The sequence below is a fragment of the Hyaena hyaena genome, unplaced genomic scaffold (genome assembly GCF_003009895.1).
Source record: "Hyaena hyaena isolate Hyena2069 unplaced genomic scaffold, ASM300989v1 scaffold_180, whole genome shotgun sequence".
In the NCBI taxonomy this organism is placed as follows: Eukaryota; Metazoa; Chordata; class Mammalia; order Carnivora; family Hyaenidae; genus Hyaena; species Hyaena hyaena.
This window is the reverse complement of record NW_024080811.1, coordinates 1,615,460-1,642,649: the sequence shown is the minus strand read 5'-3', so window position 1 is coordinate 1,642,649 and position 27,190 is coordinate 1,615,460. Positions and strand designations below refer to the sequence as shown.

General features: G+C 37.5%; 1 protein-coding gene across 1 annotated transcript in view; it reads right to left on the bottom strand.

The window, feature by feature from the left end:
• The window catches only part of SLC49A4 (solute carrier family 49 member 4), a 76,806-nt gene that overhangs the window by 33,098 nt on the left and 16,518 nt on the right, over positions 1-27,190 (bottom strand). The window contains exons 3-5 of the mRNA XM_039240651.1: positions 16,197-16,462; positions 11,015-11,144; positions 1,893-2,001 (exon numbers count right to left, since the gene is read on the bottom strand). Of these exons, the coding sequence (XP_039096582.1) occupies positions 1,893-2,001; positions 11,015-11,144; positions 16,197-16,462 (505 nt within the window). The remainder of the gene's footprint in view (positions 1-1,892; positions 2,002-11,014; positions 11,145-16,196; positions 16,463-27,190) is intronic.

Genomic DNA, 27,190 nt, shown 5'->3' with positions numbered 1-27,190 from the left:
CACTGAGCCACTCAGCCACCCTGCACAGCTTTCTTCTTTACAATCAGTAAGAAAAAGGGAGACCAATGCTGCACAAGAGACTTGAATAAGTGTGTCACAAAGAAAGGATATTCAAATATCAAACAAAAAGATATCACTATAACGGCACTTAACTGCATAGCCATTAGCCTTTGTAACTTAAAAAAATTTTTTTTAAAGTTTGTTTATTTTTGAGAAGGTGACAGACAAAACACGAGAGGGGAGGGCAGAGAGAGATGGAGACAAAGAATCTGAAGCAGACTCCAGGCTCCAAGCTGTCAGCATAGAGCCCAGTGTGCGGCTCGAACCCACAAACTGTGAGATCACGACCTGAGTCGAAGTTGGATGCTCAGCTGACTGAGCCATCCAGGTGCCCAGCACTCCTAACTTTAAAAAGACTTGGCACCTGGGTGGCTTAGTCGGTTAAGCGTTGGTCTTTGGCTCAGGTCATGATCTCACAGGAGTTTGAGCCTCACAGTGGGTTCTCTGCTGTCAGCACAGAGTCCGCTTAGAATTCTCTGCCCTCGCTTCTTTCTGTCGTTCCCCCACTCATAATACCTCTCAAAAATGAATAAACATTATTAAAAAAAAGACTAACATTGCCAAGTGTCTGTAAAGATGTGGAGCAATGAGAAATTTCATGTCCTACTGGTAAAACTATAAATTCATACAACCACTTTGGGGAAGTCTGGCATCACCTTTCAAACCAGGAATATACTATAACCAACAATTCTATTCCTAGCTATGTATCCAAAAGAAATGTGATAGAGGTGCATCAATAAACATGTATGATAATATTCATACAGCATTGTTTGTGACTATGACTGTGACAGTCAAAAACTGGAAACAATCCAAATGTTCATCAAAAGCAGAATGGAAAACTGTTGTTATTCATATAATGGAATGTCACACCAGTGTGCTGGATTGCTTCCATTTGTCCCTCCCTATCTTTCTACCTCTTTTCACCATGCTATTTGGAAGTAAGGAGAAGGAATACATGGCCTGAATTATACAGGCTACATGGTTATTTTTAAAGAAATGAGGTACACTTACTCTGAGGGTAGGGAGGAAGTGAGAAATTAGATGTCAACATTAGCCATATATTTGATGATGGGATTTTAATCTTCTTTATAAAGTATGGAGCAAGATTAGGATGAAGTCAACAAAGGAAGATTTTCCTTCTGTATTTTTCTGTTTATTAGCATCATTAACAATAGCCAAATTACTGTAAAATTCATGGCTGCTAACAAAATCCAGGAAGAAAATTAATATTATTTTTAACAATTTCAAAAGGGTTAAAATTTTTTTTTAACATTTATTTATTTTTGGGAGAGAGAGAGAGACAGATGTGAGAGGAGAGAGAAAGACATAGAATCCAAAGCAGGCTCAAGGCTCTGAGCTGTCAGCACAGAGCCTGATGCCAGACTTGAACTCACGAGTTGTGAGATCATGACCTGAGTTGAAAGTCAGACGCTTAACTGACTGAACCACCCAGGCACCCCAAGGATTTTATTTTATTACTTTTTTTAAGTTTATTTATTTGTTTTTGAAAGAGAGAGACAGAGAGTGCAAGCATGAGCTAGGGAGGGACAGAGAGAGGAAAGAGAGACTCCTAAGCAGGCTCCACACTGTCAGTGCGGAGACCAAACTGGGGCTCGATCTCATGAACTGTGAGATTGTGATCCGAGCCAAGATTAAGAGTCCACACTTAACTTACTGAGCCACCCAGGTGCCCTAGGGTCTTGCTTTTGCAACAATGGTATTGGATAATGGTTACCCAGGCCTTGAAGTTTAAACCAAGAACATGCAGACAATAATTACAATTTAAATGTACTAAAAAATATCTACAACATGTAAAGAAAGGAAATACTTACTTGACTGACATGCACTGGTGTTAAAATTAAGTCCAGAACTCCAGACCAGCCAGCAAATACACCAAGTGGTATGGCATATGCTAAAGCAATCATCAAAAATCTCATATTGCTGTAAATGAGAAAAGAAAATATTATAGATTCAAAATCTTGAATTTAAAATTTTTTAAAGTAAGTAGGATCACTTTCTTTATGCCCTTATTTATTTTTGAGAGAGAGAGAGAGAGAGAGAGCCAGCAGAAGGTGGGGAGAGGGGCAGACAGAAAAAGAGAGAATCCTAAACAGGCTCCATGCTCAGCATGGAGCCCAACATGGGGATTGATCCTATGACCCTGGGATCATGACCTGAGCCAAAATCAAGAGTTAGACTCTCAACTGACAGAGCCACCCAGGTGCCCCTGAATTTAAATTCTTACTCATGAAAAATGTCAGTCATTTGAAAATTGGAACACCAGAATCAGAAATAGAAAATACTTAGTTTGTTAATAGTTTGTTAATAAATTCAAAGGTCTTTAAACTTTTGTTTACATAAAAACAATCTTCTTTGTTCATATAGTTTAAAATTGTCAAAGTTTATTATATAGATGAGTTACCAATATTATTTCTTTTTTTTTTTAATGTTTTATTTATTTCTGAGAGAGAGAGAGACAGCATGAGCAGGGGAGGGTCAGAGAGAGAGGGAGACACAGAATCTGAAACAGGCTCCAGGCTCTGAGCTAGCTGTCAGCACAGAGCCCAATGAGGGGCTTGAACCCACGAACAGTGAGATCATGACCTGAGTCGAAGTCGGACGCTTAACCGACTTAGCCATCCAGGCGCTTCAAGATGAGTTATCAACATTATTTAGCAGAATGAGTAGGTATAGGTTAAATTACTATTTATATAAACAAAGTGGAGGAAAAAACAAAGATTAAAAATACATCATTTGCTAGTCTTACTATTTTCAGAGAGTGGTTTTAACTTTTGTTTCATTGCTATTAAAGTTTGTTGGGGCAGCTGGGTGGCTCAGTCGGTTAAGCGTTTGACCTTGGCTCAGGTCATGAACTCACAGTTTGTGGGTTTGAGCCCCACAACCGGCTCTGTGCTGACAGCTCAGAGCCTGAAGCCGGCTTTGGATTCTATGGCTTCCTCTCACTCTACCCCTCCCCCACTCATACTCTTGTCTCTTTTTCTCAAAAATAAACATTAAAAAAATTTTTTTTAAGTCTGTATTAGTCAAAAGATTTTAATAGGCAATACAATGCAAATGGTTCAAAACCAGAAAGGTATAAAAATACGGGGAAAACATGTCCCTCTTACCCCATTCCCTTCTTCCCACAATTATCAATGTTCTTGCTTTCTTGGACAACTTCTCAGAAACATTTAAAAATATATAAGACTACATATATACATATGTATGTATATATATATTACATAAATTTGTATATATACTCATTACATGTTATTTTATACATGTACATATTAATATATATTCATAATTGTGTATATATACTTTCCCCAATCTTTTTACATAAATGGTACTATATTACAACCATTTGCTGAATTTTACTTTTTTAACTTAATAAGTCTTAGAACTCTTCCATAGTCAATACAGACAGAGCTTCCTTATTCTTTCTTAGAGCTGGGTAGTACTCCATTATGTTCATATATCATAATTTATTTCACCAGCCCCAAATGAGAGAGAGATATTTTTATCATATATATATATATATATATATTTATTCCTTTGCTCTTACAGTCATTTCACATCTGCACTAGGACATTTGGAGAACTGACTTTTAGAAGTGCAATTACCATGTCAAAAGACTATGTGTTTTTGTAACTTTACTGGATAATGCCAACTGCCCTCTAACAGATTGTACTTCTACATTCCTATCAAAAGGTCTAAAACAAAAACATGGTGTTAACACCAAAGTCTGGTGAAGATGTCCCAAAACTAGATGACTTGTATATTGCTTGTGGCAATGAAAAATGGCACAACTACTCTGGAAAATAGCCTGGCAGGTTTTTAAAAAACTAAATATGCAACTACCATATAATCTAGCAATTACACTCCTAACCATTTATCCCAGAGAAATGAAAACCTATGTTCATGGCAAGAACCTATATACAAATATTTATTTATAATAGCCAACCCCCACCACCCGGCCCAAATGCTGAAGTCAACCCAGATGTCCTTCGACAGGTCAACAGTTACCCAAACTGTGTACATCAACACCATGGGATACTATTCAGTAATAAAAAGGAGTAACTACTCATACACAAAACACCCTGGATGATTCTTCCGAGAATTATGGGTTTTTCTTTCAAGTTTTTATTTAAATTCCAGTTAGTTAACATATAGTGTAATATCAGAATTTGGTGATTCATCAAATACATACAACTCCCAGTGTTCATCACAAGTGTCCTCCTTAATGTCCATCACCCATTTAATCCATTGCCCACCCACCTCCCCTCCAGGAACCCTCAGTTTGCTCTCTATGGTTAAGTCTGTTTCCTGTTTGCCTCTCTCTCTCTCTCTATTTTTTAAACCAATTTACATAACATTCTTGAACTGACATTATAGTAATGGAGAACAGATCAGTGTTTGCCAGGGGTTAAGGAGTAGAATGGGAGGGAAGTAGATATGGCTACAAAAGGACAAAAAACAAAAAAGAGAATCCATGTGAGGATGGAAATGTTCTGTATCTTGACTACCAACAGTTTTGTAAGATGTTATCATTGGGGGAAACTGGGTAAAGAGCCCACGTTATCTTTCAGTATTGTTTCCTACAACTGCATGTGAATCTATAAGTATCTCAATAATAAAAACTTTAATTTTAAAAATGTAATAAAAATTACATACTACTAACAATAGCTAGGAAAGTCCAAGATCTATGGGGGGCGGGTGGTGGAGGGGGTGGAGGAGGAAGCAACCTTTAATCTAATTAAGGGCATAGAAAATGATCTAAATAGATGGAGAGATGGTCTATACTGTCAATTCACCCAAATTAATCTATAAATTTAACATAATCAATACTAAAGTTCCAGCTGAATTTTTTAGAAACTTAAGAAACATGCTCTAAAGTTTATATGGAAGAATAAAAGTTCTTGGAATGCTAACTTATCTTTTAAAAAATATGAAAAAGGAAGCCCTTATCCTATCACATATCAAGACAAACTGGGGGACCTGTGTGGCTTAGTTGGTTAAGCATCTGACTTCGGCACAGGTCATGATCTCATGGTTTGTGGGTTTGAGCCCCACATCAGACTCTGTGCTGACAGCTCAGGCCTGGAGCCTGCTTAGGATTCTGTGCCTCCCGCTCTCTTTGCCCCTCCCCTGCTCATGCTCTGTCTCTCTCGGTCTCAAAAATAAATAAACATTAAAAAAAAAAAAGAGAGAGAGAGAAAGACAAACTGCTTGGCCTAGTATGGGAATGGCTAAAGAACTGGCAAAATGGAAGGGAAAAGAGAGCTAACAAACTGCTAACAATTGTTCAGTAAGTAGTGCTAGTTTCTTTTATGGGAAAAAAAACCCAAACTCCTACATTATTAGTTAATATCACATACTGAGGTAGAATCTAGGTGGGTTGAATAACTAATGTAAAAGATAAAACCAGAAAGTTGATAATTAAGGAGTCCATGGACAAAGTTTCCAGGCAGATGACAGAGTGGGGATATTTGCAATTTTTTAGTATACAAGGAGGTTATACCTAGAATATATAGATCATTAAGAAAAAGATACCAAAGTAATTACCATTAGGAAATGGATAGAAGCTACGAAGAGGAATTTATAGTAGATGAAATCCACAAGGCAAGCTATCACATCATGAGAGTCTCTAACTTATTAATAACCAGAAAATGCAAATTAAACAAAAGATGTGTTACTTCATACCTAATAGACTGGCAAAAATTATGAAGATGAATTATATCAAGTTTTGTAGGCATGTAGGGAAAGGGGCACTGCTGATGGAGGTATAGTTAAAGGCAGGCATTTTTTTTAGAATAATCTGGCAATACTTGGCAAATTAAGCTTAAAATATCTTATGACCTAGCAATCTTGCTGTGGGATCTATTTTCCAAAGTATAGGTTATAACCTATAGGTTATAAAGGCACTTGAACCAAGTGCAATGCATGAACCTAAGAATTCTCACTCAAATTGTTAAAAAAACATTTATGAGACAGTTGGAAATTTAAACTTTGATTTGATATTAGAAAACTATTTGTAAAAGAGTCCCTACCTTTCTAACATTATTACACATATTGAAATGTTGATGGCTGATCGGTTATCTTGGATTTGTTTCATAATACAAGTAGTGGAGGAGTGGGTGGATTACAGAAGAAACAATAATCAGTTACCATTCCCACTGGGTTATGGACATATGGGGGTTATACTATTCTACCTTTAACTATTCTACCTATGACTTCCAAAAATGAAAAGTTATTTTAAAAAACCACATAGTATTTAGTGAAAAAAAGTCACAGACTGAGATACATAATATGCCATCATTTAGATAAACACAGGTACTACAAAACAATACATGTATTACAAAATAAAGTAAATTAATTAAATAAACAAAAAAGAAAGATTAAATGCATTTAAGAGATGGCCTGGGTAGAGGGAGGGAAATGGGAGCGGGAAATATAAATAAATGAACAAATGAATAAATAAATGAATAAATGTGTTCATGTGCTCTGAAGAAACCCATTCAACTCAGCTCTCCACTCTTGAAGTCTAAAAGGCAAAGACAACAACTACCATCATCAAACATTAAATTAATATATACAGGGAAAGGAAGGCTTACTTCGATTACACAGATTAAACACACAGTAAGACACGGGAATCACGTGGATAGTAAATAGATAATAGTGGTGAAAACTTTGGAGCATAACTAAGGATTTTGTTGTTTCCCCAGACAAAGGAATTAGAATGCAGTTAGTTAATTCTGATTAATCCAGAAAGTAGTGACTTCAGGAGTCCTTTGAAGGGCCAGAGAAAATTACATTGATAGGCTAGGGGAATGGGGCATGGTAGGTCCAAAGAACTACCCTAGAGAGCCAAAGGGAAAAGCAGACAATCCTGCAGAATAACCAGACAAATAATGGAAGAAACAAAGGAATGTTAGGCATTGGTGAAAAGGGCTTTTTATAGGGGGAAAGATCTTATACTTTATAGTTTAAACAGAGAATAAAGATCTTGATTGTAGAGTAATTAGAAGCAAACCCGGGGTATATACGGTGGTCAGAGTGACAATTTTAGGTTGTTTTTCCTTGTCAGAATCATTTTTTACCTAACTCCTTAGCTTAAAATCCTTCAGTGACCCCTCATTTTCTACATTTTTAAATTGCTATCTAACCTCTGGTATTACATGGAGAAAAACTTAAATAGCATTGAAAAAAAAAACCTATCATTTTAGGAGTGCCTGGGAGGCTCAGTCAGTTGGGCGTCCAACTCTTGGTTTTGCAGTTTGTGGGTTCGAGCCCCACATCAGGTTCTGCACTGACACTGCAGAGCCTGCATGGGATTCTCACTCTCTCTTTGCCCTTCTCCTACTCATGCTCTTTCTCAAAATAAATAAACTTAGAATAACTATCATTTTAAACTATGTGATCAAATATGTGCCATTGATCACCATTCAATTTCACTAATATTTAATTTGCCCATTATGGAAGGCAATATCCTAAGTGCTGTAGAGATGTGTTTTGTTGTTGTTAAAGTAGGCTTTACGCCCAACATAGGGCTTGAACTCACAACCCTGAGATCAAGAGATAGATGCTCTACTGACTGAGCCAACCAGGCCCCCTGTAGAGATATGGCTTTTTTTTCTTTTAAGTTTATTTATTTATTTATTTATTTATTGAGAGAGAGAGAAAGCATGAGTTGGGGATGGGCACAGAGAGAGGGAGAGAGAGAATCCCAAGCAGGCTCTGCACCGTCAGCACAGGGTGTGACATGGGGCTCAACCCTACAAACTGGGAGATGATGACTTCAGCCAAAGTCAAGAGTCTGGTGCCTAACCAACTAAGCCACCCAGGTGCCGCAAGTTAAAAAACTTTCTACTATACTCCAAAGCAAGAAATACATTATTACTTTGTGATCTACCCACATACACAGACATATATTCTGAAACAAAAGTCTCACAACATTATGTATCCTTACTGCAGGTGATAGAATATTTATTTCCAATCTAATTTCATTCTACTTTTTTTCTTTTGTTTTTTTTTTAAGATGGTCACCCTACTAAATTAGTTGGCTGTGAGTCAAAGTTTGAAAACCAATGTTACATAGCTATGCTGTCCAACTTGGTAGCCACTAGCCAGATGTGGCTATTGAACACATGAAATGTGGCTAGTGCAACCGTGGAACTGAATTTTTTATTTTATTTCATTCTACTTAAACTAAATTAAACTTAAAAAACAGGAGCAGTGAAAAGTACTTTCCCATTAATCACAACTTTATTTTTTTGGTAGGACTACATTTCAGTTTAACTGCTGCACTGGGTAAGATTTTTTTTTTTAATTTTCTTAATGTTTATTTATGATTGAGACAGAGAGAAACAGAGCATAAGTGGGGGAGGGGCAGAGAGAGAGAGGGAGACACAGAATACAAAGCAGGCTTGGGGCTCGAACCCACAAACTGTGAGATCATGACTCGAACCAAAGTCAGCTACTTAACCGACTGAGCCACCCAGGCACCCAGCACTGGGTAAGATTCTACTGTAATGTGTGGGTGTAGCATGTGTTGTTTATAGTTTTAGAACCTGTCACTGATCTTGGTGTCAATGAACTGACTCAGTTCTCATTATTTTTGTTCCACATAGACATAACATTGTAATTTGCTTATTTGAATATTTTACCCAAAAAAGTATGTTACAAATTTCACAATGAATGGGAACTGCAATCTGTTGCAGCAGAGCAAAATGAATGCCGTGTAAAAAAAAATGTAAAGAGCATTGGGGTGCCTGGATGGCTCAGTTGGTGAGCATCCAACTTTGGCTCAGGTCATGATCTCATAGTCTGTGAGTTTGAGCCCCATGTTAGGCTCTGGGCTGCTTTGGATTCTGTGTTTCCCTCTCTCTCTGCCCCTTTCCTGCTCATGTTCTGCCTCTCTGCCTTTCAAAAATAATTAAATGTTAAAAAAAAAAAATGTAAAGACCATTAAGTGGATAATATTAAAGGACATATTCAACAGATACAGAGTAAATTTTATAGGCTACTTTTTATTAGTCAAAAAGGAGTAAGAAAAATTAGTTGCCGAAAACCAGAATTAAATGTCCAACAAACAATAAAAAACAATTTTTTTAAACAGATCTGACTTATAACTTTGGCCAGTTATAAAATGGTTTGGATTCCTGTACAAAAAGAAAACCACTTTTAGATGGAGAAATGGTAAGAGAAAGTGTTATTTTAGCTATGAGAATTTTGTTAAAAATGATAAAGAAGGGCGCCTGGGTGGCTTAGTCGGTTAAGCGTCCGACTTTCGCTTAGGTCATGATCTCACGGTTCGTGGGTTCGAGCCCCGCGTCGGGCTCTGTGCTGACTGCCAGCTCAGAGCCTGGAGCCTGTTTCAGTCTGTGACTCCCTCTCTCTCTGACCCTCCCCTGCTCACACTGTCTCTCTCTCTCTCCTAGAAATAAATAAAAGCATTAAAAAAAAAAAATTAAAAAAAAAAATGATAAAGAAAAAAATTTTTTAAATCTATTTCATGGAAGTAAAAGATATTCCATTAAAGCCCCAATAATTGCTTGTCGAATATAAGATTTTTCAAATAATATTAAATATGTGTTGATTCAAAATTTGAATTATTGCAAATAGTTATTTTGAACTTTAGCTAAGTAGTGCAATGTGCGAGACTGCTCAATGAAAACTTTTTCAATTGTAAATTTAATGAAATTTCAATGCAGACTAAGTATTTCTAATGAAAATTTAGCATCTGAATGGCAATATGCTTTAAGTGTAAAAGTATACACCTGGATTTCAAAACTTTGGTTTGAATTAAAGAACATAAAATATCTCAATAATTTTGAATATTTATTACATATTACAATAGCACTTCTGATATACTGGGTTAAATAAAATATGCTATTAGAATTAATTTTACAGTTTCTTTTACTTTTTTTAATGAGGGTACTAGAAAACTTAAAATTACATATGTGGCTCACATTACATTCCTATGAGACAATATTACTAAAGTGGCTATAAAGACATAGTTTTTGGCCACAAGGAACTTACTTTTGGTAGGAGGGGAAAATAAAAACAGAAAGAACCAACTAGAGAGTTGCTAATGAGTCAATAAAAACTCATCACAACAAACTGAGACAAAAATTCAAAAGGTAAGTTCTAGTGGTCCAACTGCAAATCATAATCACATGTGACAGTCTATATATTCAAAGAATTAAATTAAGTACTGGGCATTTGAACATTCAAGGGTAGAGTTTAATAAAATTACATTAAGTTACATCAATAAAACATTACGTTTTTAAAAAATTTTTTTAATGTTTTATTTACTTCTGAGAGAGAGAGAGAGAGACAGCGTGAGCAGGGGAGGGTCAGAGAGAGAGGGAGACACAGAATCCGAAACAGGCTCCAGCCTCTGAGCGAGCCCAAGGCGGGGCTCGAACCTACCAACCATGAGATCATGACCTGAGCCGAAGTCAGACGCTTAACTGTCTGAGCCACCCAGGTGCCCCTAAAATATTACGTTTTAAAAGTACTGATCCCAGCATGAGATGATTAATTTTAGGTGAGATGTAAATAAACCTTATATAGTTTATTCACTCAGTACTGACAGTACTTGTTTATTTTAATGTGAATTGAGAAGTATATAATGAACAAAGAATTTAAATATTAGGAAAAATATAATAAACATATAAAATCCACAATTCCACAGAGTATTATGTGATGTTTCCTTATAAAAGAAAACTGTCTAAATAAAAGTTTTGATCTTTAAAATATTAAGTAATAATAGCATTGGTGGCATGTAGAAAAGGCAAAAATCATAGAGGTTTTAATCAGTATCTTATCGATTATTTGCAACCTGATTAATGGGTTGTTCAAAAATCACGATCTTAAATTACCTTAACTAAATGTGAAATTATCTTCAAGGTGCTAATCAAAACCACTCCGTGCCTCGAAGTATATTTACCTTAATAATCTACAAAAGCTCCGCCGATAACTGAGCCGCTGGCTAGCTGCAGCAACACTGGGAGGAAGAGGAGGCCGGGGTGGGAAGTAAGCTAGTGTTGCAGAAAATAGTAAGCAGACAACTCCAAATTCTGGGGGTAGGGAAGAAAAAAGAGAATATAATGTTAACCAGACAACATAAAAAGTTCAATGTTTCAAGTATTTACTTATCTAACAAATTATCAACTAAGCACTAGGCATAAAAAGATAAGCAAAATATAGTACCTAGCCAGGATACTTCAGTCATGTGAAAAAAAAATGGGTATGTAAGGATATAAATTTTAGCAGGTGAAAAGTCAGGTAAGAAGTCTGGTAAGAAGTCATACTACGGTGTACCACATAGATGAAAAGACTGAGACAGTAAACAAATGTTACTCTACAGAGGAAACATTAAAAACTAACAGTATTGTACTAGAAGATTTTGAAACAGGTCTAGGTTAATTATCTAGTAAGTATCGTACTCAGAAAGAAAGTATAAGATACAGAAATTGTAAGAACAGACTAGGAGAAAGTTTTTTGTTTTTTTGTTTTTTGTTTTTAAGGTTATTTTTGAGAGAGAGAGGGAGGGGGAGGGAGAGGGAGGGAGAGAGAGAGAGATAGAGAGAGAGAGAACAAGTGGGGGTGGGGCAGAGAGAGAAAATCCCAAGCAGGCTCAGCACTGTCATTATAGACTAGCCCTATGCAGGGCTAGAACTCACTAACTGTGAGGTCATGACCTAAGCCAAAGTCAGATGCCTAACTGACAGAGTCAGAGTTTATTTGTTTTTTCTGACCAATGACCAGATATTCTTGAAGCACAGTTTAGGACAGACTCAATTTATAGGCTGTATGGGGAATTTGAACAAAATAAGAAAGTATCCAAAAATAAGAAACCAAGGAACAGAGAACAAAATTTAATGAATATAAAGGCTAGCTAATTAGAATATTAAGCAATTAGAAGTAAAATGAACTTCCAAACAGGGGCGCCTGGGTGGCTTAGTCGGTTAAGCGTCCGACTTTCGCTTAGGTCATGATCACGCGGTTCGTGGGTTCGAGCCCCACGTCGGGCTCTGTGCTGACTGCCAGCTCAGAGCCTGGAGCCTGTTTCAGTCTGTGACTCCCTCTCTCTCTGACCCTCCCCTGCTCACGCTGTCTCTCTCTCTCCTAGAAATAAATAAAAATATTAAAAAAAAAAAAAGAACATCCAAACAATCTTAGTCTGGCACCATTAACAAGGAAAAGTTCCTTGGAGTCCTGATCATTTCGTCCAGAGTTTTGGCATGTGTAAATCCCAACTTTTGTTGTGCCCAATTTAGTAGAAAAGCACGACTCCAATAGAAAAGTTAAGAAACTTGGAGTAGAGACCTGCCTATGCCATTAATTAATGTAATTTGAATGAATTCTTTATTCTTTGTGGTCAATAAAGGGACTGAACTAAGTGATTTCTAGAGTCCTTTCAGTTGGATAATTATGCTTCTAGGGCTATTATATTCTGAGCAAAAGGTACAATATTCCTATAAGACACTTAACCGTAGATGACGTCTTTGTTCTTTGTTAGTCTGAGGAGCAATAAGAAGATAATGAATTGTTTTAATTTACAGATCTTTTAATTAACAACAATGAATGAGCATCTTCCACATACTTATTGGCCATTACTATTTCTTCTTCTGGGATTGCCTTGTTTATATTCTACTGGCATTTTTGGCCCCTCTTTCTATTGGCATTTTTGTAAAGAGTTTCATAAATTTTTAGTATATTCACAGAACTGTGCAACATCACCACAATCAATTTTAGAATTTTTTCATCATCCCCCAAAGAAACTCTGTACCCATTTCCCACCCCCAAATCTCCTAGCCCTAGGCAACCACTCACTTATCCTTCAGTTTCTATGGATTTGAGTATAATGGACATCTCATGTAAATGGAATCATACCTTATGTGTGGCCTTTGTGACCAGCGTTTTTCACTTAGCATAATGTTTTCAAGGTTCAAGTATGCTGGAGCATGTATCAGTACTTTTATTCTTATTTGCTGCCAAATAATATTCCATTCAATGGATAAGGCACATTTGTTAATTCATTTAGTTAATAGACATTTGGATTGTTTCCACTTTTTGACTATTATGAATGATGCTACTATGAACATTTGTGTATAACTTTTTGCATGGATATGTTTTTACTACACTTGGGTATATACCTAGAAATGCAACTGTTGGATCATATGATACTACATGTTTAACACTTCAAACAACTGTCCAAACTGTTTCCAATGTGACTGTACCATTTTATTCTCCTACTAGCAATATATGAAGGTTCCAATTTCTCTACTCTTTCCCAACACTTATTTCCCATTTTTTAAAATAGATTTTAAGTAAATCTCCCTGCACAATGTGGGGCTTGAACTCACAACCTCAAGATCAAGAGTCACATTCTCCACCACTTGAGCCAGCCAGTGCCCCATTCTATCTTATTGATTATAGCCATCCTGCTGGATGTGAAGTGTGTCTCATTATGGTTTTGATTTGTATTTCGCTAATGACTGTTGACAAGCATCCTTCATGGGCTTGTTGGCCACACGTACATTTTCTACGGAGAAATCTGAGTCCTTTGCCCATTTTCTAATTGGGTTGTCTTTCTGTTGTTGAGTTTTAAGAGTTCTTTATATATTCTGGATAGAAGTCCTTTTTTTTTTTTTTTTTTTTTTATTTCTAGGAGAGAGAGAAACAGCGTGAGCAGGGGAGGGTCAGAGAGAGAGGGAGATACAGGCTCTGAAATAAGCTCCAGGCTCTGAGCTGGCAGTCAGCACAGAGCCCGACGCGGGGCTCGAACCCACGAACCGCGAGATCATGACCTAAGCGAAAGTCGGACGCTTAACCGACTAAGCCACCCAGGCGCCCCTGGATAGAAGTGCTTTATCAGATATATGATTTGCAACTATTTTCTCCCATTCCCAAAGTGAGTTGTCTTTTCATTTTGTTGATGGATGTCCTTTCAAACACAAAAGTTTTTGGGGTCCCTGGCTGGTTCAGCTGGTTAAGTGTCTGACTCTTAGTTTTGGCTCAGGTCATGATCTCACGGTTCATGAGTTTGAGCTCCACATCAGGCTCTGTGCTGACAGCTCAGAGCCTGGAGCCTGCTTTTGTTTCCCTCTCTGACCCTCACCCACTCACGCTCTCTCTCTTTCAGAAATAATAAACATTAAAAAAATTTGTTTTTAATTTCAATTCTTTTTCTTTAAAAGGAGTTGTTGGGGGGGGCATAGATTAAATGCTTTATATATAACACAACCTCTGCTTTTGTTTTATTCCCTCTAAAACATATTTTGAAATATAAATATCACTGCATAATTCTCTAGTGTAAAGTTCTTCAGAGTGTGGCCTTTGCCTACAATATAGTGGATTTCAAACCCTTTAGCCCTGCTTAAAAGGCTGGTACAGCCTGGCTTACCTCTCTAGCTTTATCTGTCACTACTCTCACTGAGTCTAAGCCACCCTGGGCTTTGAGTTGCTTGAATATACCAGGCTCTCACCCCTTACTGGGCTTCTCCTCCATGGCGTGCTCTCTCTCTCTCTCTCTCTCTCTTCCTAGTATATTCTTCCTCCTGACCAATGTATTTGGCTAACTTCCTATCATCCTTCAGGCTCCAACTTAGATGCTGCATCATCAAAAAGCTCTATTTGACTTTCAAAATCTAGGTTACGTGCTCCTCCTCTGAGGTCTCAGAGCAATCGTCAGCCTTCAGTTATAGCACTTACCACCCTATTTTACAGCTGTTTACCTGTATGTTCCTTTGGGACACTGTAAGTTCTGTGAGAGCAAGAATCATGTCTACCTCAGTGCCTAGCACAGGGATAGATATACAGAAGGTCAACACATATTTGTTCACTTAATAAGTGAATAAATTAATACAAAGTTCATCATAATATGGTCCCTTATCTCTCTAGCCTCATTTTCTGCCACTTGTTACCTATACCCAAAGACACATATTTACACTACTTTAACCATATGAAATTACGTCCAGTTCTCTGGACATATTGAGTTCTCTCACACCGTATCTGCCTTTACAGTTGCTAATCCTTCTATATGGAATACCCTACCTCACTGGAACACCTGGTGAACTCCTATGAAATTCTGAAATTTGTTTAGTTATCACAGTCTTGGTGAAGCCTTCTCTGACTCCTCAATTTCCCTCCAGACTCAGGCAGGTCAGGTCTCTCAGGGTCTGTACGTCTATTTGTATTGCAACTGTCTCATCAGTGACCTTAACCAATTCTCAGTGCTTAGCACAGTGCTTAGTATATAGTAAAAACTTACAAAATGTCTTCTGAATGCAGAAGGAAATAACAAATAGGCATACAAGGAAGCAGATATATTTAAGAAGACTGTAATAGAAGAGTGGACTAGAACATGATTCTAGAAATAAAAAGAAAGGACCAAGAAAATGTTTTGGAAAGGTCAATACCCTGAATCAATGGACCAAACATACAGAGAACAGAAGTGCATAAGAGAATAAACTGTGGGTGACCTAGGTATACCACGTCAGAGAAGGGCAGGGGAACGGCAAGAGAGAAAATGGGCTTGCCAGCTACCAATAGTTTTGTATTCTGATAAGACGTCCAGAAAACACACTAGACAATGTGCCATGCAGTGCTTAATTGTAAACAGATGGGAAGAGTAAAATTAAGGAATAAACTTTCATGCAGCAGTAATACATTTTAAACTTAAACTTCTTAGAAAGGATAAGTTTTAAATAGGCATCTCCATATTCTATGACAAGAAAAGCACACATGTATATCTCTATTTTGGAACTCCTAAGTACTTCATAAGAAGTGATCCAGTAGGGGCACCTGGGTGGCTTAGTCGGTTGAGCGGCCGACTTTCGCTTAGGTCATGATCTCGCGGTTCGTGGGTTTGAGCCCCGCGTCGGGCTCTGTGCTGACTGCCAGCTCAGAGCCTGGAGCCTGCTTCAGTCTGTGACTCCCTCTCTCTCTGACCCTCCCCTGCTCACGCTGTCTCTCTCTCTCTCCTAGAAATAAATAAAACATTAAAAAAAATTTAAAAAAAAAAAAAAAAAAAAAAAAAAGAAGTGATCCAGTATACAGAGTGGAGGGAAGATGACTGGGATAAAAGACAAAGTAGAGCAGGAAGAAAATAAACTTCAAAGCACCTGCATATAATACAGTCTCTATGAGATCTTTAATGTGGGTCCTGCTAGTCTCTGAAGCAAGAAGAGGTGACGTCCCATTAGGGGCTGGAACGACGAGAGGCCCAACTAAAAACGCACATGCTCCCCCAAGATAACTGAGCATCGACGCAATGGCTGTGGCAGTGGCCCGTTCATCTGCAGAAAACCACGTTGTAGACAGGAATGGAGCTGCATTCATTACCGTTGGGCCTGCCAATCCATTTAGCAACTGCCCTCCATGGATTAATCTGGAATTAAAAAAAATTAAAACGTTGTGAGGTAGTTGAAGTGGGCATTTCTACACAAAAAGAAGTTAGCCAAACTGCAGTTTAACTATGGCAATAAGGATACATGTCTATAAAGAATATGACACATCTGAAAGATAGAGTATGTTGACTCCCCAAGAGGAAGATCAGATACAGTAATAGTTACCACTTATTCATTTTACAAATATTTACTGAAGCCTCTGATTTGCGCCACATACAAAACTAAATACTCCAAATAACCTTATTTCATTTGTCATAACAACACCATGTGGTAGCTACTATTATCTCTATTTGTTGAGATGCTAAAGCCTCTGTTTAGAAAGATTAATTAAGACACTTGTCCAAGTGCTAACAGGCAAAGCAGAGGTTTGGACCCAGTTTGACTCCAAAATCCATATTCTTTCTACTAGACTGCCATTCATAAACAGACCTAGTAAGTGCCACCAGCCAATTAAAAAAAAATAATACAGATGTATTCAACATTTCTTAAAATGACATTTAAAAAGTACAATGGAGGAAAACCTGGGTGGCTCAGTCAGTTAAGCGTCTGACTTCAGCTCAGGTCATGATCTCATGGCTTGTGAGTTCGAGCCCCTCATCGGGTTCTGTGTTGACAGCTGAGAGCCTGGAGGCTGCTTTGGATTCTGTGTCTCCTTCTCTCTTTGCCCTCCCCCAGTTGGCGCTCTGTATCTCTTTCTGTGTCTTGAAAATAAATCAATATTAAAAAAAAATGTTTAAGTACAATGGAATATTACTCAGCCATAAAAAGAATGAAATCCTATCATTTGCAATGACATGGATAGAGCTAGAGAGTATAATGTTAAATGAAATCAGTCAGCGAAAGACAAATACCATATGATCTCACTCATATGTGGAATTTAAGAAACAAAACAAATGAGCAAAGGAAAGAGAGAGAGAGAGAGAGAGAGAGAGAGAGAAACCAAGAAACAGACTTCTAATCACAGAGAACAAATTGATGGTTACCAGAAGGGAGGGGAGAGAGGGTGATGAAAAAAAATAATAAAATGATATAAAACATTTCGTGCCTACCCTGTATCAGGTGACAGTAGAACAAAAACAGTCATAGTATCTTCTAATAGAAAAGGAACTGGTTGAGGAACTGGAGGACTTAGGTTCTAGCCCAGCTCTGCAACTAATTAGCTGAATGGTTCTGAGCAATCTATCTTTGTGCAATTCCACTTCTCCCATAAAATGAGATTAGTCTAAATTCAATATCCATTTATTGAGCATCTGTTAGGTTAAGCTGCTGTAATCACAGGAGCTCTATGTCCCTCCAAGTTGTAATACTCTGTGGCTTTAATGGTAAGGGCTAGTGAAAAGTAGTTTCTTGCTTCTATTCCATTTGTTCTCTTGCTCATCTTTTCTCAATATTCTATTTAGTGCTCTATCCTTTTCCTTGTCAAACAAACCCTCTTCTCCCATTGCTCCTCCAATTCCCAACTTTCACATTCAAGAGTAGCCTTGAAGGAGAAGAGAAGCCAGAAGTCCAAAAAAAAAAAAAAACCATATGCAAGAAAGGGAGGTAAGTCAGCCTCTTCTGCCTTGGAGGTAGAGGAAGGGGAAGGAACAGAATATGTGATGTACATGTGACACTCTTCCCGTTTTGCTATTCAATCACCATGAGGATGCCAAATCCTTTTTTTTTTTAAATAACTGCCACTTTAAGAGACTTAGAAAAAGTTTTTTGAAAATAGAAGGAAATAATAAACAGGCATATGGGAGAGAGGCAAGGCCTAATGTAGAGGCATAAGTGAGTGGGAAGTGAAATATGTGAATTAGGTCTGCTCAAATTTTTGAAAATGTTGGAAAAATTATTTGAAGGCAAAAATAGCTCTAAGCATCATTACTACTACTAAATTAAGAAAACTGAAGACATTTAAAAATCTTCTTGTGAAAGGGGAGCTATTTTTTAGATGACAAAAACAATTTAAACTGTTTATGAAACCAAATACCTACTCCAAACACCAGTGGATCCCAAACTGTAATAGCAATTTCATCACAGAAATACTTTGAAACAATTATCATTGAGTGGTTGTATTCATCATTCATGACGGCACAACAGACAGTGCTCACAAAGTAACTGCTTTGATATTTAATACTTTTAATGACGTGTTCCTGAAGGACTCATCTCATCTAGAAGGAGAAGGGCTAGAATGAGTAGATTTTATTATGCCTAGAAATGTTAAGCGTAGAATGCGAACATGGAAGAAACAATCTATTAAAACCAAAAACAAGACGTGATAAGACGTGATAAGATGAATCCTGAGAGGATCAAGGCATAAAACTCAAATAACTGCCATGGCTTAACTATGTGTTACCTCTCACTGGAATCACAAATAGACTATTTTTTAAGCAGCAACCATAAGTCACAGAAAGCGTGAGTTTGTGATAACAATAGTATCCAAAGCAGGTATATCAGCACAAAGGACACTTCAGATGGGTTCTAAGTCCACAAGATCACTGAACTTGGGAGGCCAACCTAAAGCATGAATTGCCATAGTGAAAATTCATCTTGGGAATTAAAACATGCTAACTTGGTGTTTAAAAATTATTCTAGGAGCATCTGAGTGGCTCAGCTGGTTGAGCATCCGACTCTTGATTTTGGCTCATATTATGATCTCATGGTTCACGGGTTTGAGCCCTGTGCTTAAGGATGTTTAGGACCCTCTCTTACCCTCTCTCTCTCTGCTCCTTCTCTGCACACATTCTCTCTTGCAAAATAAACAAATAAACTCAAAAAAATTATTGTAGTAATTATGTGCATTTTGCATTAAAAGTCATAATGCACAAACACATTCCTTATAAATGAACTCAGTAGGAGAACTGGACCCACAGGATTTTGGGTTAACTCCCGAATTCATGGGAGTTAACAGGGAGTTATTCATTGACAGGGAAACCCAGTCCCTGTTCTTCTCAACATGTTTATGTTTTCCAGAGCATAGTCCTGTTCTTTTTCACACTTGTATTCTAGAGTCTCTCAGGGCATGTCAGTTACTAAAATAACTGTTGTCCTGCAATATTAAGATTTTCATATTTGCCTGACACTGTTTTCTGTACCTACAATTAACTTAACCCTATTTTATGAAATTAGTTTATAATATACATTATATACTATAAATATTTATATTATAATATTACATATTTTATTTTAGAGAGAGAGGACATGTGCAATTAGGGGACAGGGGAGAATGGAAAGAGAATCTGAAGCAGGCTTCATGCTGAGCATGGACACGGGGCTCAATCTCACGACCCTGGGATCATGACCTGAGCTGAAGTCAAGAGTCAGATACTTTCTTTACATTCCTGGTACAGTGCTGATAGGTAACATTTAAACTACTCCTAAGGATTCAAAGGGCAAGGGCTTTGAACTACCCAGACACCCCTAAAAATATATTTAAAAATAAAATTCAGTTAATGTCTAAAATCTAGTTTTCCCATTTTAATGGTAATGCAAAATCAGAGGTATGGCTTTTTTTGAAAAAAAGGGGCCATAAGACTAAAATCATACAAATATTACAATAAACTCTTTACAATGACAATCAAGGAGATTAAATAATTTATAGGCGGTTCAATACAAGCTATGCTAATTAACTTGCTCAACAAACATGTACTGAGTATATGTATTGGGTAGACATTGTGATAGGTATAAGTATATGGGAATATGAAATTAAAATTAAGAAGCTAAAGCCCTTGCCCTTTGAACCCTTAGGAGTAGTTTAACAGTTACCTATCAGCACTGTATCAGGAATATAAAGAAAAATAAGGCAATAATTAGTCCCACCTTTAATGCTTGTGGGGCCTGTGATAAGAGTGCTAATGGAGGTCCTTGCATATCTTCCTTCTCTTCTGACCTCTGGCTCTGCTCTGACAACATCATCGCATGTACGCATGTTGACCTGAAAGTCAGACTCCAAGCTCTGGTGCCTTCCAAACAGATGACCCTTGGCAACCCCTTGAGCCTGGGGAGTACATACCAAGTATGTGGTCCACTCTTGGAAGAAAAGACCTCAGAAAAAAGGCCTGGGGTCTTATATATGCTTATATATGCTGAGCAGGGTGGGCACATCTCCCTGGCCCTACAGATTCCACAGCACATAGGGAACAATAAAGCTGAAGGAAAGCCAGAGTAGTAACTTCCGGCAAAGAGCCCAGGGCAAGGACCCTTTGGCAGTACTGGCCACAACAACAGTGGGGATGCAGAACAAGGGATGGTTTGGGGCACTGTTCTTGGCCATACGTCAGATGTGTCTAGGTAAGTGACTGCATACTGAGAAGGCATACTTAAGTCCATAAAAATGTATAATAAGTGATTGAATATAGGTCAGAAGCTAAAAAAAGAGATCTGAGCTAAGAGCTATATATTGGGGTTAGGGAACAAACACTGGTGAATATCACTGTATACATATAATATTTTTTTATGTTTTTTTTCTTCTGGGAGAGAGCACAAAGGGGGGAGAGGGGAAGACAGACAGGGAAACACAGAATCTGAAGCAGGCGCCAGGCCCCACGCTGTCAGTGTAGAGCCCAATGCGGGGCTTGAACCCACAAACCATGAGATCATGACCTGAGCTGAAGCCAGATGCTTAACCAACTGGGCCACCTGGGCACCCCACCAATATGTTTTAAATAGAGGAAGAAGAGTTTAGAAAAACAGCTAAGAAGGAGCAATTACAGAGGTAGAAAAAAATAATAAAAGAGGAAAGAACTGTACCATAGCAACTAAGGAGAGAAGGGTTTTGAGAAGGGGAGGATGAGTGGTTGATAGGTCAAGTTAAACAGAAAGATCATTTAGTATCTGAAATGTAACTATTAGATTTGGCAACAAGGAAGTCATTCATGATTTGAGTAGAAGCTATTTTAGCAGAATGGTGAGGAAGAAGTTAAGACTCATGAGGAAATGGAAATTTGGATTGAGACTATCCAAGTAGTTAGATGCCAAAACAAAAATTAGATATATAAGCTTAGCAAAGTGACAAGAAAAAAACACCCAGCCTAAATGAATTGTCTGGACCAAAAAATCTCTGTTGCCTTCACATACTGAAAGGTAAATACAACTCGTTGTGACTGTCCTAATGCTTTTTAGCACTCGTGAAAGCTGGCTTTCAGGAATTAATACCTATTGATCTGGGCTGACTGTCAAGAGGAGTGATTCACAATCTTCAGTAAAAGGAAGTAGATCCCATAATTTAATGTCAATTTTTCTGCGTCATCATTATATGCTTCAGTTTTGTTTTGCAAGTTAAAGCTCCTTGCAGATAAGGACCATGGCTTCTAAATTTGCCACAGTGTCTCACGAAGTGTGGATGCTCTCTAGCAAAACGTAGACTGATTCAGATTCAGAGAAGTGGCATTGCTGAAATACACTACTTGCGTTGCAAAACTCCCAATTACTTGCACACATACATCAGATCCATTTATAAATTTTGAAAAGTTTAAATTCAGTGATACAAAAACCAAGATGAGTAACAAAAATTCTGGAAATAAAGCTTTAAAAAAAACAAAACAAACAAAGAAACAAACAAAAAAACCACACTGAAGGTGGTAAAAGCACGGCCAATGCAGGTGCTGGAGCCCCAGGATGGGTGGGCAGAAGTTCGGATGCAGGTAGCTCCCAGGCAACAAGCCCGTGCAGCAGAAAGGGAGCTCTCCAGGAAATCGACTTGGTAACTCACGGGCTTTAACTCTTGCCTCCTCACCTGAGAGTGGCCAGTACACATTCACTGTTAGGGGAATGAAAGTCTCTGAACTCTGCAGGCCAAGATATGACAGATCTGCCAAGGGCAGGTATGCTGCCCTCTTTCTTCATCCCAATCTCCTCTGATTCCTTGATTTAGTCCCTCTCACGTTCCCCCAAAGCTTTTATCTCCCCTTCTCCCTCAGGTCTTTTCTCCCTTTACCTTTTTTCCTCCTAGCTTCTGCCCACTTCTGAGGCCAAGTTTGTCTCGTCCCCACAGGCTAGGTGGCAAAACGTGTGAGAGAGTGGTTTCCCTAGCAGGCTGAGGATAATTAAGGAAAGACCTGGGAGTTTTCTCCAGCAGCAGAACTAAATGGTAGGGAATAGTGCTGCCCACTAGTGTCAGAATTGCTGAGGGTTGCTAGCCTTTGGAAGGTCTGGGGGGCCAGGGAGAGGAGGGAAGGGGTATGGGGAAGAGATCCTACAGACAGCCTCACAAAATCCCACCCTTGCCCTATGTACCTTCACCTTCAGCTCTCAATTAGCACACCTCCCCCCAGGCCTCAGTGGTATGTGGGATGGCATTTGTGCACAAGTGCATTCCATTTCATATCATTCACTATACTATAGCCTTTCAAACAAATGCCAAGAGCTGAAGTTCAAACTGAAGATCTACAGTTCATGGTTTTCTAATGTACTTGACATTTTAGTTTGTATTTAATGATATTCTGGTATCCTAACCTTTTGCTTTTTGACATCCTGGAACTTGGGATTCCTCAACTATTTTCTATTTAGAATATGTTTTAGAATTAGAATTTTTATAGCTGGAAGAGATTTCAAACCTCACCTAGATAATCCATCTCTGCACTTTTAGATATAAAAATTGAGTTCCAGAGAGGCTAGTCATACATTTAAAATCATACTTATAATTTTATAACTTTATTTTCTTCGAAAAGTATTGGGGGAAGCTCTGAAGTCATATAACTAGCTAATGGCTAAGTCAGGACTGGAAATCAAAATTAAAGCTGATTTAATCAGTCTACAAATCTCTTTACTCTTCCAAGATGGTCTCATTCTCAAAGTTCTCTTAATAGTATTAATAAAAATCACTGATTATTAAGATAACTCAAGGTTGCAAATCCAAAGGCATGCAAGTAGCTGGCATATTTTTCTGTGCATAGATCTACTTTAGAAACCTTTATTATGACTAACATTAGTGATAATATTAGAAAATTGGTTTAGAAACTTAGCAGATACTTCCTCAGTGTAAGTCCAGCATTCTTAACTTCAATCCACGTGTTTTTAATACAAACTAATTTAGAATCCACAAAGATATTTACTTCTAAGACTCAATACACCAATGTTTCAAAAGCTTTCTCCCAATTCCTAATCATCCTGCATCAGAATAAACTGGTGTGTTATAGGAATTCTTGGATATTGAAAATGGCAGAGTGCTAGAAATAGTTTTCCTTTATTTAGTCCAAGAAAATATAGGGCAAAAAAAAAAAAATGGGTCAGAGATGTTATGAATTAATTATTGGGAAAAAGAAAGAAGGAAGAAATAAAGTTGACGGTGGAAAGGAATAAGCCTTCTAAGGACTCATGTTGTAGTTTTCAGTTTTCTTAAAGAAAAATCTATTTCACTTTTATATCCTTTAATAATTTTGGTCAATTATGATTCAATATCTATCATGGCCAAGGTACCTATAACTAGACACTAAAGGGAATATAAAGATGAATATATATTATAGTCTTGACCCTAAAAAGCTTATAATAACTTATCAAGTACCAGTTACAGATAGTACATAAAAAAAAAAAACAGTGAAGAGTATGAGATATCAGAAAATTCAACTTCTAGTCTTAGCTAAATTTATTAACTGTATAATCTTTGGTGAATCACTTGTTCTCTTGGTGTTTCGATTTCTCCAAAGGTTCTTTAACTCACAGGGGTTTTATTAAAGCCAAATGTAATAATCTCTCAGCAAGGCAGAGGGGGAAAATGGGTTTTGTCCTGGTCTAAAAGATGTCTACCTCCCTCTATTTTACGTCATAACTTCTTTCTTGTCTTCTAACTTTTATTTTGTCCTCTTAGTTTAAAAGTATATATACTCATAGTAGAAAAATGCATAAAGAAAAAAAATCCAGGCTCACCTGGGTGCCTCAGTCGGTTAAGCGCCAACTTGGGCTCAGGTCGTGATCTCACGGTTCGTAAGTTTTGCTCAGAGCCTGGATTCTGCTTCAGATCCTGTGTCTCCCTCTCTCTGCCCCTCCCCTGCTCACTCTGTCTCTCTCTCTCTCAAAAATAAAATAAAAATAAGAAAAAAAAATAAGAAAAAAATTAAGTTCACTAGCTCAATTACATATCCCAGACAACCATACTAATGTATTTTTTTCTTTTGAGAGAGAGAGAGAAAGACAGCATGAGTAGGGGAGGGTCAGAGAGAGGGAGACACAGAATCCAAAGACAGGCTCCAGGCTCTGAGCTGTCAGCATGGAGCCCGACGCAGGGCTTGAACCCACAAACTGTGAGATCATAACTTGAGCCAAAGCTGGATGCTCAACCAACTGGGCCACCCAGGTGCCTCTTTTTTTCTTTCAGGTTTTTTCCTCCAATGCATCTCTCAATACTTAAGCACAGGTAACCACAAATACCATACTGAATATACAGTTTTATCCACTAAGTTATTTTAACTTTATAGTCTATCTTAAGCATTTTCTCATTAAAGATTCTTGGTAATCATAATGGCAATGACAGTCTACCATACGGATTACAAAACCTTATTTAACCATTTTCCTAATGTTTGCTACTTACTTGCTAATATTAATAATGCTGTTGTGACAATTTTTGTAAGTAAATATTTGCTACTTTCCAAATTATTTCTTTAGGGTCAATAAGCCAAAGGATATGAACATTTTAGGTCTATGGAACATACTCCCAAATTGTTTTCAGAAGGATTTGTAGTAATTTATATCCCCATTAGTTGTGACTGATGTTTGTCTCACCAGCATTGAGTGTCACTATTAATACACACACACACACACACACACACAAATAACTTGGTGTTTAGTTATCTAATGCTCTTGTAACAAATTACCATAAAACTTGTGGCTTTAAAACAACACAAATTTACTATCTTACAGCTCTGTAAATCAGAAATCCAACATGGGTCTCAATGGGCCAAACTCAAGACGTCAGCACAGCTGTGTTCCTTTCTAGAGGCTCTAGAAAAGAATCTGTTTCCTTGCCTTTTCTGGTTTCTAGTGGCTCCCTTCCTGTCTTCAAAGCTAGCAACAGAGATTTGAGTCCTCTCATGCTACATCTCTCTGACTTCCTCTTCTGATTCTCTTTTAAAGACTTTTGTGATTACATTGGGCCAGCCTGGATAACCCAGGCTAAGCTCCTTATTTTAAGGTTAGCTGATTAGCAAACTTAATTCCGTCTGCAACCAAAGCGTTCCCTCACCATGTAACATGACGTATTCACAGGTTCCAGAGATGATAACATGGATATCCTTTGGGGATGGGGGCATTATTCTGCCTACTATAGTTGATAAGGCCAAAAGGCATCTTCTTGTTTTAAGTTGCATTTCTTTTTCGATTACTGGTCTTTTTTCCCTACTGGTGTACTGCAATCTTTCTCATTTTGAATGAATGCTTTATATATTTAGCTACATTATTTACCTGCTTCTTAACTGGGTACATGGCTGCTGGGCTGCATTTCTAGCCTCTCTTACAGAAGGGCTTTAGTCTGCTTTAAGAGAAGGGTGGCCATGTGACTACGTCTGTACAATGGGATGTGAGTACAAATGACATAAACGACCTCTTAGTTATCACCTAAAGATGTACTCATTGCCCGGGATTCCTATTTCCTCTTCCTGTGGGCTAGAATGAGAGTATGACTATCATCCAGCTTCAACCACTTGGACAAGGACATCACCCTAGGGGATGTTACAGCAACAATAGAAAAGAAACTGGGGTCCTTGGATGGCCTTGTGGGACAGAGCTGCCTACTTGCATTGAGCAAAACTCAGCAACCCACTATCTTTTAGACTATTTTTCTCTGAAAAACAAACAACAAACAAACAAACTTCTACCTCACTGAGACTGTGTTATTTTCTGTATCTTTATTATATAGCTTAGCCTATATCTTATTAATACATAGGCTGTCAATAAATGCTGACTGTTGAATTATGAACTTAAAGAATGAAATCTAGGAACCAACACTTGTTATTTACATTTACTGTATTTTCTTCCATTTACTTTCCCAAATTGCTTATTTTTTTGTATTATTTTACTGGTTATCTATCATACTTGAAATGCATTTTTCCCAGTTTGCATTTTAACTTTGATTTGTTTTGAAGCATAAAAGTTCAAATATTTATGTAGTCAAACCTATAAATCTTTCCCTTTGTGATTCTTTCATTGTTTTTATACTTGGAAAAAAAGAAATCTCTTTAGAGATACGGTTAATTTTCCCTGACACTGTCTCATCTTTAAATAATGCAGTTCATCACTCCATCTGGGATATATTTTCATGTATGCAAGGTAATCAAATGAGTAATTGATTTTCCCAAACACATATTAGATAAACCTATTTAATAAAATATGATTTGTTTAATAATCCTACTGATTTATAGGTTTTTAAACCTATTTATAGGTTGTTCTTTTTGATAAGAAAAAAAAATCCAGGGCAAATCTTTATACAAAAGAAAAAAATTGGGATTTACAATAGACTTTGAATATACTCCTCATAGCTTCCGATTCAGCTTACTGAGGAAATCCAATTAACATGTTTGATTGTGATTATGTAAAATAGGGAAGGAGAGGGGTATGGTCAGGGAGGGGCCCATGGGGAGTTCTAGAATTCCAACTTCGGTAATGGGTACATGGTTGCCTGTTTTATGATTATTTCTCTAAAGTGTACAGATATGATTATGTACTTTTCTTTATGTATATTATACTTAACCTAAACAAAGTAAATAAAAAACATTCATAAAAGATACTAAATGGGCCCT